The 13,564-nt window shown below is 42.3% G+C and overlaps 1 protein-coding gene across 3 annotated transcripts in view; it reads left to right on the top strand.

Annotated features, from left to right (window-relative positions):
* Positions 1-13,564, top strand: part of BACH1 (BTB domain and CNC homolog 1) — a 47,170-nt gene that overhangs the window by 17,897 nt on the left and 15,709 nt on the right. Inside the window, exons 2-4 of one of the 3 annotated variants that reach the window (XM_046648094.1) lie at positions 7,643-7,743; positions 8,722-9,015; positions 11,911-13,254. In XM_046648094.1, coding sequence (XP_046504050.1) covers positions 8,782-9,015; positions 11,911-13,254 — 1,578 coding nt within the window. In that variant the 5' untranslated portion in view covers positions 7,643-7,743; positions 8,722-8,781. Of the gene's footprint in view, positions 1-7,625; positions 7,744-8,721; positions 9,016-11,910; positions 13,255-13,564 lie in introns of those variants that run through there. The other 2 variants (XM_046648095.1, XM_046648096.1) reach the window with 2 other exon arrangements.

Genomic DNA, 13,564 nt, shown 5'->3' on the forward strand with positions numbered 1-13,564 from the left:
CCCAAGGTCACTAATCACTTATGCCCAGCTACACACAAACCCTTGGCCAGCAGGACTATTTTGGAAATAAATGTTCTCACTAATTGCATATTATGGTTAGATGAGAATTGACCAGAAAGTAGTTGTTTGAAGACTTACTGCAAATAAATAGCTTTAGAAATGTCCACATTCTTGTGTAAATTGGTTATAATGATCATTGTCATCTCTTTCACCCTAAGGCATCATTGTCATTTTGAACATATCTAGGTTATGTTCTTCTTGAATGTAGGGACTGTCTTTTGTGTTTTCATGACACCTAGTCTATTGTATGGCACAGTTGAGCACTTGTAGAAAGAATATACATCATTGCTCCATGAAGAAAAAGAATGTTTGAATGATAGTCTTTTTCTTTTATATGAATCCTTGATGTTAGATTATTTTGTATGCCCTTCTACATTGAGAATTAAAAAACAACAAAGTCCTATGAGATTTGAGGTAAATAAAATTCCAGCTCTTTTTCACACGTGGAACTTCATCCTCATACACAGTTATCTTCTGAATTTCTGTCAGGAAGCATTGTAGCCCTGGCTCCATGATCAGATATTCACCTTAGGTTTTTAAAAGTGAATTATCCTTAAAGTTATTAAATGTGATAAAGCCACAGCATCTTGTTTTATTTTATCATGTTGAAAGCAAAAAACATCAAGTGGTAACTTTATTAAATCTTAAATTGTGTTTATTGAGCAGAGAGCAGAAGTTATTTCCAAATTGAGGTGGGTGCAGGAAGCTTCAAAAATGCCTGTTCGTCCTTTATCAGCATTACTGAATGAATCAGCAATTTGCTAAGGTCAGCAGACTTTATTTTGAATTATAACAATAGTATATATTTCCAAGAATATAGAGAAATTCAGGTATAACATAGGAATCTATCTTTGGTGTTAATAAATTAACAGAATTTTAGGTCTGAAAAGTTCCTTGAGGGTGTTATATCTTACTTTTTAGGTTTGAGAAGTGTTAGAAGGTGACTGACATATTAGAATGATGTGTGCCATTCTTAATCTGGTTGTTATTACTTAGTTACCTTATTGGGTAAAAATGGATTACTGACCATTTAGATGGTTTTCAGAATTAGGAAAATTGATTTTCAGGGTAACCTTCTGTACTGCTCCATGCTAATGAGGCCACGGTTGAGGTGTCCTCATTCGTACAAGTCCATTGTGTTGGCTGTGTTTATGGTTGCCAGTTGTCTTGCAGATATGTTTCTAGCTCTCAGAAAGGGGCTCCCTTTCGTTCCTCCTGACTCTGGAAAAACTATCCAAGGACTTTTTTATAAGTGCTTGGCTCAGTGGCATTGTTCCCGTATATACATAGTTGAATAGCTGACCGTGCTGTGTTTGGAAAAAGATGTAGATAATCTGGGTTTTGGATTTGGTTTTTACTAAAAATGCCAAGTCATTCATTCAGAAGCAAGTGCCTTCATTGGGCTGGGTACTCTGTTATATGCTTGAGTTATGGCAGGAAACAAGTCAGACAAGGTTTGACATTTAAGCTGAGACCTAAAAGGTGAGGAGTTAGTCAGCTAAAGCGTAGGAGCAGTCCAGGGAGTGGGCACAGCTTGTGCAAGGACCCTAAGGTCAGAAGGAGCTTGGTGCCTGTGGGGCGGGAGAGAAGGATGGTGAGGCTGGAGAATAGCAAGCGAGGGAGACAAAGGCTTGAGATAGGTTGAATTAATAGATAGAAAACTCCCAACCACACAGGTCTGGATGACGTGTTTAGGATTTAGAAGTGATCATTAGAAATTTGGAAGACATCGTAGGGTTTTCAGCAAGGGAGAAAGACATCACTGATGTGGGAGAATAAACTGGAGGAGATCAAGGGACTGGAAAGGGATGAGGCTTTTGTTATTAAAGTCATTAATAGCAACTAGTATTTATTATTTGTTTGCTATGGGCCAGACACTATGCTAAACCCTTTACCCGAGTCTCATGTAAACCTCAGGACAACCCAGTGAGGGGCTATTGTTATCATTCTTTTACAGGTGAGGAAACCAAGACCCAGTGAAGTTAGGCAGCTTGCCCAAGGTCATGTAGCTAATAAGTGGCAGAGCTGGGGTTTGAACCCAGACAGTGTATGGTTCTAGACTCTGTACTGTTAGCCACTGGGCTTGTGTTTTCCGTGTGTAACATAATGATCCTTTAGTGGTTTTTGAAATTGAGTGGATCACAACTGGATTTTTTTTTAATAGAACAGAGCAGAAATTAGAGTACTTTGCACTAATAAGGATAAAATGTTGATATGTGAAACTTTGTTGCATTTTTATTTTATATAACTGTATTTGTATGGTAGTCTAGTGGTTCAGATTTGGTGCTCTCACTGCCACAGCCTGGGTTTGCTTCCTGGTGAGGGAACCACAGCACCGTCTGTCAGTTGTCATACTGTGGTGGCTGCACGTTGCTGTGATGCTGAAAGCTGTGCCACTGGTATTTCAAATACCAGCAGGGTCACCGATGGTGGACAGGTTCAGCAGAGCTTCCAGGCTAAGACAGACTAGGAAGAAGGACCTGGCCGCGCACTGCTGAAAAATTGGCCATGAAAACCGTAGGAGTAGCAGTGCAGCGTTATCTGATACAGTGCTGGAAAGTGAAAGGATGGTGCAAAAAGACAAGGCAGGGTCCTGCTCTGCTGTCCATAGGGTTGCTGGGAGTCAGAATCAACTCAACGCTAACAACGAAAATATTTCTACTTGTGTGAGCTTGTAAGCCATTGCAAAAGGCTGAACAGCATTTGTCTAGACAAGAGCCAGTGGTGGCCCAGACTAAAATTGTGTGCAGATGGCAAGAAGTGGGCTCAGTGTTAAGAGGCAGAGGTACCAGTTTTCGGTAAGAGATTGGATACAGGGGCTGAATGTGGGAGATGTCAAGGATGAGTCCCAAGTTTCTAGTGGGAGCAAGATCAGTCATGGTGCGTGTGTGCTCAGTCCACTTTAAGGGAGACTGACCCTTCTAGAGGGGTCCTCGGGTGCCTGTTTGATTTGCTTCCTGATTCTCTAGCTTCTCTCAGTTGTAGCTGATGGGACTCGGGGTTGACATATCACCCAAATCTGTGTCTTATATCTTATAGCAAATCTGTAAGCTGACTGTGAACCTATGAGGTGATCTGTCATTCAAAACTAGTTAAACAGAGAGGTTGTGCCAAGAACAAATCTCTCTCTGGAATCTGAGGTGAGTAGTGAGCCAGCTGGTGGCAGCAGGCCACATGGGCGAGTATGTGGGCTAACGGCAGCTCTAGAGTGAAGGTTTCAGAATTGTTTTTTTGTTTTTGTTTTTTTAAAGATTTTATTTTTTCTTTTTCTCCCGAAGCCCCCTACATAGTTGTGTATTTTGTGTATTTTTAGTTGTGGGTCCTTCTAGTTGTGGCACGTGGGATGCTGCCTCAGCGTGGCTCAATGTGCGGTGCCATGTCCATGCCCAGGATTGGAACCAGCGAAACCCGGGCTGCCGAAGCAGAGCGTGCGAACTTAACCACTCGGCCACGGAGCGGCCCCTGGGAATTGTTTTTCCTGTAGGCCCCTTGGGATCCACAGAGCCTTTAGGTTCGAGTGTTGAAGAGTCCAGAGTCCTCTTTCTGATGTTGAGGTTCAGTTCATTTGTTCTTGGCCTCTGTGAGGCCCATTTCCTTATTCTCGTGCGTAACCTTTTAGTAATACCTGGTCCCACGTTACTGCAGTGAGTCTCCATTCTGTGCATTCACCAAATACAGACTGGGGACAGAATAAGGGGTAGATAAATGCTTGGTACACATCCCCCTTCTCTGTCTTATTGGTCTTTTGAACTTGGCTGAGGTATTTCTTACTGTGCCTCAGTTCCCTCATCTGTAGAGTTGGAATGATCTAAGAGCATTCATGTCATAGGATCACTGTGAGGAGTAAGTGAGATGAGCTGTGTCTGTACTCAGCTCAATGCCTGGGGCAGAGTTAGAGCTTAGTGAGGGTTTGCTGTTAATAGTTAGTATCTTTAGGACAGTTTCTGGAGAGACTTAAACATTTATGAACAAAGCCTATGGGAAGAAGCCAGCATATAGAGAACGATTGGACAGAAGTGAGAGGGTGTTAAGAGAAGGTGCTACATTGCAGAGATGCAAGGATGGGATAAGATCAGGAGCAGATATTAATGGATTGGTTTCAACAGGAGAGGGAACCTTTGGAGGTGGTGGGAGGGGCATACTTTCTGCGATTGGATCCCAGTTATGGTGGTCTACTGGGAGAGACGCTGACTGAGGAGAAAAGTGGTGACTTGGAAGGCTGTTGTGGAGGACGAGATACAAGGCCATACAACATAATTGATAAATGGTGCTGAGACCCTGAGACTGCACACCATTAATTTATAGTCATGCCAGTCTGCATGCTTTTACAGTTTGTCCTGGCTGTGCTGTGTTTAGCAGAATGAGGAGATGTAAAAGTAAGATGAGTATCGTTTTAAGGGTTTACAGGGCAGAGGGCCAGGAAAGAATAAGGAGGCTGGGGTCTTGGGTGCAGGGACATAGTAAGGCAGGTGGTCAGCTGTTGAGTCCAGTGTGACTTGGGAGGGTGTACAGTGTTAGAGAAAGTGGAGGGCAGTGGTCTGTGTGGTACCACACGTGCAAGGTACATACTGTTGTCCCTCAGTATGTGTGGGGGATTGGTTCCAGGATCCCCGTGGATACCAAAATCCTCGGATGCTCAAGTTCCCTGTATAAAATGGTGTAGTATTTGCATATAACCTAGCACATCCTACTGTATGCTTTAAATCATTTCTAGATTACTTATAATACCTAGTACAATGTAAATGCTGCGTAAATAGTTGTTACACTGTATTGTTTAGAGAACAATGACCAAAAAAAGTCTGTGTTGTTCAGTACGGTAGTAGGCCTGACTACATAGTATGTGTCAGCAACAACAGTTAGTGATTGTTTTCCTTTATTGACCTGAAAGAGAAATACAGAGAATAAAACACAGAATGTTTAAAATAAAAGTACATATAGAAAATATAATTCTAAATAGTATAAATTCTCTCTCTCTCTCTCTCTCTCTCACACTCACACTCACACACACACACTCTCACACTCTCACACTGTGTTGACACTCACCAAAACCTTGGTTCTTTCTCTTGAAAACCCTCGTATGGTGATGATGATTGCTGTCCGGTTCTTAGAGTGCCAACGTGATGGGGCAACGAGATGTGGCACTGTAGGTAAGTGGTGAGATGTCAGGCTAACTTGAACCTTCTGTCAGGATGTCAGACAGACCATCTACGTCGGAAGAGCCAGGTTCTGATTGCAGACATTGACGCTTTGGAGGAGGCGTAATAATACTAACATCAGGATCTGTGGAGGTTGAGGTCAGAGGGTCTTCAACCATTGAAGGTCAAGGCTTCACAACTGCAGATGCTTTAGTTAGAGACATTGTCATGGGAAGCTGTTTCTTTTTCTTTGCATCATCAAACAAATCTTGCAGTGGTTGTAGGCATGTTGTTATCCCTCGGTGACAGGGAGGCTTCATGCCATCAAAGCATCATGCTCGAGGATTGTATCCTTTAACACTTGAGCCAACTGAAAAACTGCTCCAAACTTTTCAAGTCTCCATATTGATGGCTCTGCTTCCTCTAAATCTTCCGCATCGTCGTCATCATCTGTAGAGGATTTCAGCAGGTCTTTGAGTTCCTTGTTGGTAAGAGTTTCTCTGTGCTCTTCTGGCGTTCCTCAGTGTCATCCTTGATTATGTCAGAGAGGCCTTCCCGACCAGCTTCCCTTGCGACATTCAAGATGTTCTCAACTTCTGCATCAATAGTGGGGGAGCCCCTGAAGTCATTGACTACCTCACTTCTTAACGGCTTCCAACATGCATTGGCTGTCTGAGGCTTTAGGGCATCTGCAGCCTGTGTAATAAGCACAATTGCATCTGCAGCCGTGGAGCTCTTCCATAAATCCATGATGCTGCAGTCAGAGCTGGCATCAAGCGCAGCACGAATCCTCCTGAAGGTGAGGCGAGTGTAAGTCGTCTTAATGCCCTTGATGGTGCCTTGATCAAGTGGCTGCAGCAGTGATGTAGTGTTAGGAGGCAGGAACATCACTTCCTTGTTCTCCTCGGACGAGCAGAGAGATAGGGGATGGCCGAGAGTGTTGTCAGTTCAGAGGAGAACCTTGAATGGCAGCCTGTTCGCTTCATGTATTCCTTCCCTTCAGGGATGAAGCACTGGTGGGACCATTCCGAGAACAGGATGGCCATTACCCAAGCCCTCATGTCGTGTTGCTGGAACACGGGCAGGCAATTTTTGTTTGTTCCCGAGGGCCTGGAGACTGTTCAGTAAACGAGGCCTTTCTCTTCTATGAGTTTCTCGAGCTCTTCTGGGAACGCTGATGCTGCTTCTCCCGTGGTCTTTAAGTTCTTGAGGCGGTGGTGCCTTACACCGCTGGACAGCCGTCCCTGACTAGCCTTACACTCCTTTCTCCCGCTCTGTGCAGCCCCCTCACAGTAGTGCTCATGGAGGCTAAGTGCTTTTCACTCATAATTTTGCCATCAGCAGGGGCATGCTTCTGTGACGTGGCCTCAGTCTTTTCAAGCCCTCCGTCACAAAGCAGAGAGACCATTTTCGCTATTGTAGCAGCAGCACTAACGCTTCCACAAATTTCAGCCTCTTTCTGCTTTATTATGTGAATGCTCGATTCGTTCTTCCCGATATTATGGCCCGCTTTGGCAAGCGAGATGCCTTTTTTCAAAAGGTTTAAGATTTTTATTTCTTAGTCAAGAGATAGCGTTTTATGCCTCCTCTTAGCCTTTGAGGGATTGCTTTGACCACCTCATTGCTTTTTAGGAGCCATTTTTTCACAGAAGCAAAGAGCGTACACAACACACGTAGTGAATGAACGAGACGAGGTGAACAGTGCTCAAATAGTGAGTGCTGGAGAGAGACAGGGTCAGCAAAATGGCAGGAGGCTACGGCAGGGTGTGCCTGCGCGTCACTTCATTCGCGTGGGGTCAGCGTAGTGCTCAACACGTGGCAAATTCCAGTTTTGCTTTTTGGAACTTTCTGGAATTTTTTTTCCTGAATATTTTCATTCCGAGATTGGTTGAATTTGTGGGTGTGGAACCACAGATAATGGAGGGCTGACTTTAATTTCTTTGAATGATGGTTCCTTCCTACTATTCCTAATACTAATTTCCTGTGTTGATAACTGAAATATGAAGACCTCTTGCTAAAGGGCATTTACTCCTGTCTCGTATGGGCACAACCCAAAGGTCGAGTTGGTTCCAGTGCATAGTTGGAAGTTGCTGGGATTTTACGTGGTGGGCTGAGTCAGTAAATGAGAGCTCGGGAGCTTTAACCTTGGGTAGAGTTGAACCACGTAATGGGAGATTTCCTTTCCATTGACTCCTCCGGAGGAACTTAGCATTTCGGCTATATTGAGGACTTTAAAAATAAACACCTAAGTAGAATTGAGTTTGTAGGTGCATTTCAGGTGTTTGTGACTGAAACAGTCTGTCTTTAAGGTGGAATTCACCCATGGGCTGGGCCTGGGCTGTCTGAACTTTAGTAGTCCTCATTCTTTCATTTTTGTTTGAAGGATAGTGAATCTGAAAACATAACACTCATTCAGTCAGTGAACATTTGGAACCTTCGTGTTTCAGGCAGTGAGTACGGTGTCAGAAGAACAAACGTGAAAGACACAGGGATGACACCTCGGGGAGCACCTCGGCCTCTGTCAGCGTGATGGCCACACTATAGTTGGGTATGCCACTCAGCTTGGGGGTGCTTGCCATGGGCTCCTGGGCTCCAGAGAAAATATTAGAGCTTCTCTTTTAACCTTTTACTTTCAGCCTGTGTGTTTTATAACATGTAGTATATGAGAATAGTAGTACTTGTCTGAGATAAATGGACAAACACAGATGTATGTGATCAAAAAATGTTTGGAGGCTACTCTGCGTTATTATGTCTTTTTAAAAATATGCGTTTTTAAATCTTCCTCTTATGTTTTAACCTTTTGAGAAAACCAAGAATTTCTATGTGTGGTAAACCATGTTGTTAATGATGAAATGGGTGCACTTGTTGCCTACATTTTGTAGTGTAAAGTAAGACTTGTTATATAAAAAGACTCATTGCTAAGATCTGGCCTGACAAATTCGAGTCTTTGTCTCAAAGAAGTCATTTCCATCTTTACGTTGGAGGAACTTTACAATTTGTAGAATGTGTCTCTTGTTAGGAAGCACCAAACCCTCCTGCCAGGTCTCAGATGTTGGGGAATGGGGCATGGAGAATGGTGGGAAGCCCAAAGTGTGACCTCTAGTGAGCTACACACACAAACACAGACACGCGCATGCGCACACACACTACACGCATGCCCTTTAAGGTCTTAGAGCAACAGGATTGGGATGCCACCCAGAAATTTCCTGGCCCCCTCTGTTTGCTCATTGTAAGTGTATTTTTCTCAGTATGAAATGTCTCACTTTCAGAGAGCCATGAAGTCCTTGGTTCAAAAAATTCTTCCCTCCTTCCCCTCGAGAACCTTGTTCCTAAAATTAGTTAGAAAAACTGCTATCAAGAACCTGTTTTAAATGAGGTAAATTGAATAAATGTTCTAGGTTCTCTAGAAGCTTTTGTTTTCATTTTTGTGTTAGTGATGAGTATTTAATTTACATTTGACACTGTCGTTTTTCAAACATTTTTAACAAGATTTTATGTAAGTAAGATCTTGCCTGTGTCCTTGCAGGTTTGACGACGATTAGAAGCATGCTTTCACTGAACATCCCCACACCATCTGTTACGCAGGATGTCTCTGAGTGAGAACGCGGGTTTTGCCTATGAATCTTCAGTGCACAGCACCAACGTCTTGCTCAGCCTCAACGATCAGCGGAAGAAGGATGTGCTGTGCGATGTCACTGTCCTCGTGGAGGGCCAGCGGTTCCGAGCCCACCGATCTGTGCTGGCGGCATGCAGCAGTTACTTCCACTCGAGAATCGTGGGCCAGGCAGATGCAGAGCTTAACATTACTCTACCAGAAGAGGTGCGAGAGAGGTCCATGTGTCTGGAAGCCACCCTGATTTTAATCTAATTTAACTTAATTAAATAACTTAATTAACAGTGTTTATTGAGCACTTGAATAATTTGATCCACTGTTATGTTATTTTTCATAAAATGACCAAAGCAGGTCAGAGCCAGTGGATTATAGACATTTGGAGAGGTCATGCTGGGAGAGGCTACACTATGTGCCATTCTCTCCCTTTAGACCTTTTCCTGGGGTGGGAAACCGACTGGGTGTAGGGTTCTGTAAAGCATCCATTTTTCTAAGACATGCCCTCATGTTCCATAAATGTTCTTTCTCTCCCTTTTCTTCTCTCTTGAGATTTTGTCTATGCATTGGTAGGAAAAAGATGATTTTCTGTCACATTTATAGAGCTGGTTTTTACACATCTTTTTCCTACCAGCCTGTTGTGAAACTCAAGCACCTAATGTTTGGGTTCTTGTTAACATCCTGCCTCCAAGAGACCTCTGTCTGGGCCTGGGAGTGCTGGTTACTCTGACTCTTATTAGAACAGCTTGCTTTATTCAGTTAGTAATTACAGGTAGAAGAGCCGTTGAGCCTTGTGGCATTGGGGCACAAATTAGAAGTTAAGAGGAATTTGGAGAAAGTATGTAGAACTTTTTGTGTCTGATAGGTCTGTGTGAGCTGCTCTGTAATGGGTGCAAAGTCTACAGTTTAGCTTATTGCTGGCCATGCATTCTTCCATGAAATTGTGTCCACAGTTTGAAGAATCAACAGGTTGTCATTTCTATGGCAGAGGCTAGAGCAAATAATGCAATAGCAAGAAAATGACAAGAAAGGCCCACTATATGCTAGTCATTGTTTTTAAAAAGTAGCAATGCCTATCATAATGGAGACATACTTAGTAAGGTTCGTATTTTCAAATTACTTAGTAAGACTTTCCAAGTAGAGTGGAGTTGGATTCATGGGTGTGGGAGGAAAGGTGTATGAATGCATGCGTGCATATGTGTGTGTATTCATTCATTCATGCTAATTTGAGTGTAAATCATACGTTTTCAAATATTTTGAAGTGTTTCATAATAGTGATAGATTGAAAATATCTTTTATATAAGTCACTGTCTTAAAAACCTTTTGTGGTTATTTTAAAAAATCTTTAAGGGAATTTTTATTGAGATAATTGTAAATTCACATGGATTTGTAAGAAGTAATGCAGAGAAGTCTGTTGTACACTTTGCCCAGTTTCCTCCAGTGGTAACGTTTTGCAAAAGTATAGGATAATATCACAACCAGGATGTTGACATTGATACACTCCACTCATTTTACTCAGATTTCCCTGGTTTTACTTGTAGTGACTTGTGTGTATGAAGTACTGTGCAGTTTCATCCCCTGTGTAGGTCCATGTATCCCCCACCACAGCCAAGATACTGAGCAGTTCCAACACCCAAGGATCCCTTGTGTTGCCCCTTTATAATTACACCCACTTCCTTCCCACCCTCTCTCCTCTCTCCCTTACCCCCTCCTTCCATCCCTAACGCCTGGCAACCACTAATGTGTCTTCATTTTCTAAAGTTTACCATTTCAAAAATGTTATATAAATGGAATCACACAGTATGTGACCTTTTGGGACTGGCTTTTTTCCACTTACCATAATTCCCTTGAGGTTCATCAAAGTTCTGTGTGTTGATAGTTTGTTCCTTTTTATTGCTGAGTAGTATTCCATAGTACGGATGTACCAGTTTTTATTCAACTATTCACCTACTGAAGGAAGTCAGGCTAATTCCAGTTTTTGGCTGTTACAAATAAAGTTGCTGTGAACATTTGTATATAGGTTTTTGTATGAATGTAGGTTTTCATTTCTCTGGGATAAAAGAACAGGAGTGCAGTTGCTGGGACATATGGTAGCTGCCTGTTTAGTTTTATAAGAAACTACCAGCTGTTTCGTTTTTCATTCCCACCAGCAGTGTATGAGTGATTCAGTTTCTCCGCATCCTCACCATTATTTGGTGGTGGTGCTGTTTTTTATTTTAGCCATTCAAAAGTTAACTACTCACAGGTTAGCAGGTTTTTAAGATCACTAAAAATTATGGTATCTTGATCACTGTTTTAGAAATTTAGTGTTTTAAAATTAATTTGGTGCTTTTAATCCAGAATGGGGCCCTCTCTGCACTTAGTAGGTTCCATTTGCCCCTCACTTTGCAGAGGCAGGTTCAATGTAAAAGTACAAGTTTCTGCTTAAGGGTTTTATTACCCGGAGTCGGTGAGTCTTTGCTGAAACGGTTCTAGGCATGATTTTTAGAACTTCGCTTAGATCACTTTTTAAATCTGAATCTGTAAAATTTTGTTAGAAATTTTTGGCATGAGCTAAAGATAAGTTACCATTTACTGTGCATTTAGCATGGATCAGGACTACTTTAAGTGCTTTAGATATATTGTTTTTTATCCTTAAAATTTTGCTTTGTAGTTTATAGCAGTTGCAGTCGTTTGGAATATAATGACTGCATGGAGCTGGGCTGGCAATAGACACCTGGCACTTGACTATATATGTGTTCCCAGTTGTGTCCATCCTGCTTTATTTTGTAGATGATTTATTTCAGCTAATGTAGAAAAATTGGGGTAATGCTTGTGTCTTTACCTCATGTGAGTAAACCATAATTCATGTGTCGTTAAGAGCGGAATCTATAAAGTAGAAGGTGTGGTCCGAATAAATGGGGTATGATAAATAAGCATGCTTTTCCAGACTCCCTTAGCTTCGCGTTTCCTAGAAGAATAGTTTTTCTTACCAAATTAAAATACCTATTTTATAATTATCACAAATTCATCTCTCTATTCCCCTTCTACTTTCTTGTATTTGTCTACTAGGCAGCTTTTAAGAAATGCGTTTGTTTTTATTTTGTTTTTTATTTTGTATATTAACAGGTGACAGTTAAAGGATTTGAACCTTTAATTCAGTTTGCCTACACTGCTAAACTGATTCTAAGTAAGGACAATGTGGATGAAGTGTGCAAGTGTGTGGAATTTTTAGGTGTCCATGATATTGAGGAATCCTGCTTTCAGTTTCTCAAATTTAAGTTTTCGGACTCCACTGCAGACCAGCAAGAATGCCCAAGAAAAAAATGCTTCCCGTCACACTGTCAGAAAACAGACCTTAAATTTTCACTTTTGGACCAGAGGGATTTAGAAATTGATGAAGTGGAGGAATTGGAAAATAAAAATGTTCACACTCCTCAATTTAAACTCTGTAGGTATCAAGGAAATGCAAAAGTATCACCTCCTCTACAAGACAGTGCCAGTCAAACATGGGAATCCATGTGCTTAGAAAAGGATGCTGCTCTGGCCTTGCCATCGTTATGCCCCAAATACAGGAAGTTCCAAAAAGCATTTGGAACTGACAGAGTCCGTACTGTGGAAACCAGCATCAAAGACGTTCACACTTCTTCTGTGCAGCCAAATGAGACGTCTGAAAATGAATGTTTAGGGGGAATCCAGGACTGTGCAGATTTGCAGGTGATTTTAAAATGTGAAGAAAGTAAATTAGCAGTGGAACATGAAGAACCCAAGAAGAAAGATCCGGCTTCTCAGTGTCCATCAGACAAAACAGAGGTGACTCCTTTCCCCCACACTGCTTCGACAGACCCTCCTGGGCTCTATTCTCTGTCTCTTTTACAAACATATGACCAATATGGTGACTTGAATTTTGCTGGTGTGCAAAACACAACAGTGTTAACAGAAAAGCCCTTGTCAGGTACAGATGTTCAAGAAGAGAAAACGTTTGGGGAAAGTCAAGATTTACAATTGAAATCTGACTCTGGCCCCAGGGAAGATAGTAGCCTTGCCTCTAGCGATCGGAGTAGTGTGGAACGGGAAGTGGCAGAACACCTAGCCAAAGGCTTCTGGAGTGACGTTTGCAGCACGGACTCTCCTTGCCAAATGCAGTTATCCCCTGCCATGGCCAAAGACGGTTCAGAACAGATCTACTCGCAGAAGAGGTCTGAGTGTCCCTGGTTGGGTATCAGGATTAGCGAGAGCCCGGAACCGGGTCAGAGGACTTTCACAACGTTAAGTTCTGTCAACTGCCCTTTCATAAGTACTCTGAGTACCGAAGGCTGTTCAAGCAATTTGGAAATTGGAAACGATGATTATGTTTCAGAACCCCCGCAGGAACCTTGTCCGTATGCTTGTGTGATTAGCTTGGGAGACGACTCTGAGACAGATACTGAAGGAGACAGTGAACCCTGTTCAGCCAGAGAACAAGAATGTGAGGTGAGGGGAAAATGGATGTGTGGTGAAGTTACTGTTTTACCCCCGTTAATTGGGATTTACTCTGTGTCAGCTCCTGTTGCCCCACTAGGGATATGAGCAGACTCAGGGAGGGAGAAGGAAACCCATACACAGTTAGTTATAAGACATGACCAATACCAAGAGTGTGATGAATTTTGAAGGGCTTCTGTGTTCATATATTTCAAGCCAGGTGTATTTATGTTAACTCTGGAGTGGAGTCACACATTGCTCTTTAACTGTTTAAGTCAAATGCTATGTCCCAAAAGGAAAAAGAATAATGATTCTGTGATTA

The sequence above is a fragment of the Equus quagga genome, chromosome 21 (assembly GCF_021613505.1).
Source record: "Equus quagga isolate Etosha38 chromosome 21, UCLA_HA_Equagga_1.0, whole genome shotgun sequence".
In the NCBI taxonomy this organism is placed as follows: domain Eukaryota; kingdom Metazoa; phylum Chordata; class Mammalia; order Perissodactyla; family Equidae; genus Equus; species Equus quagga.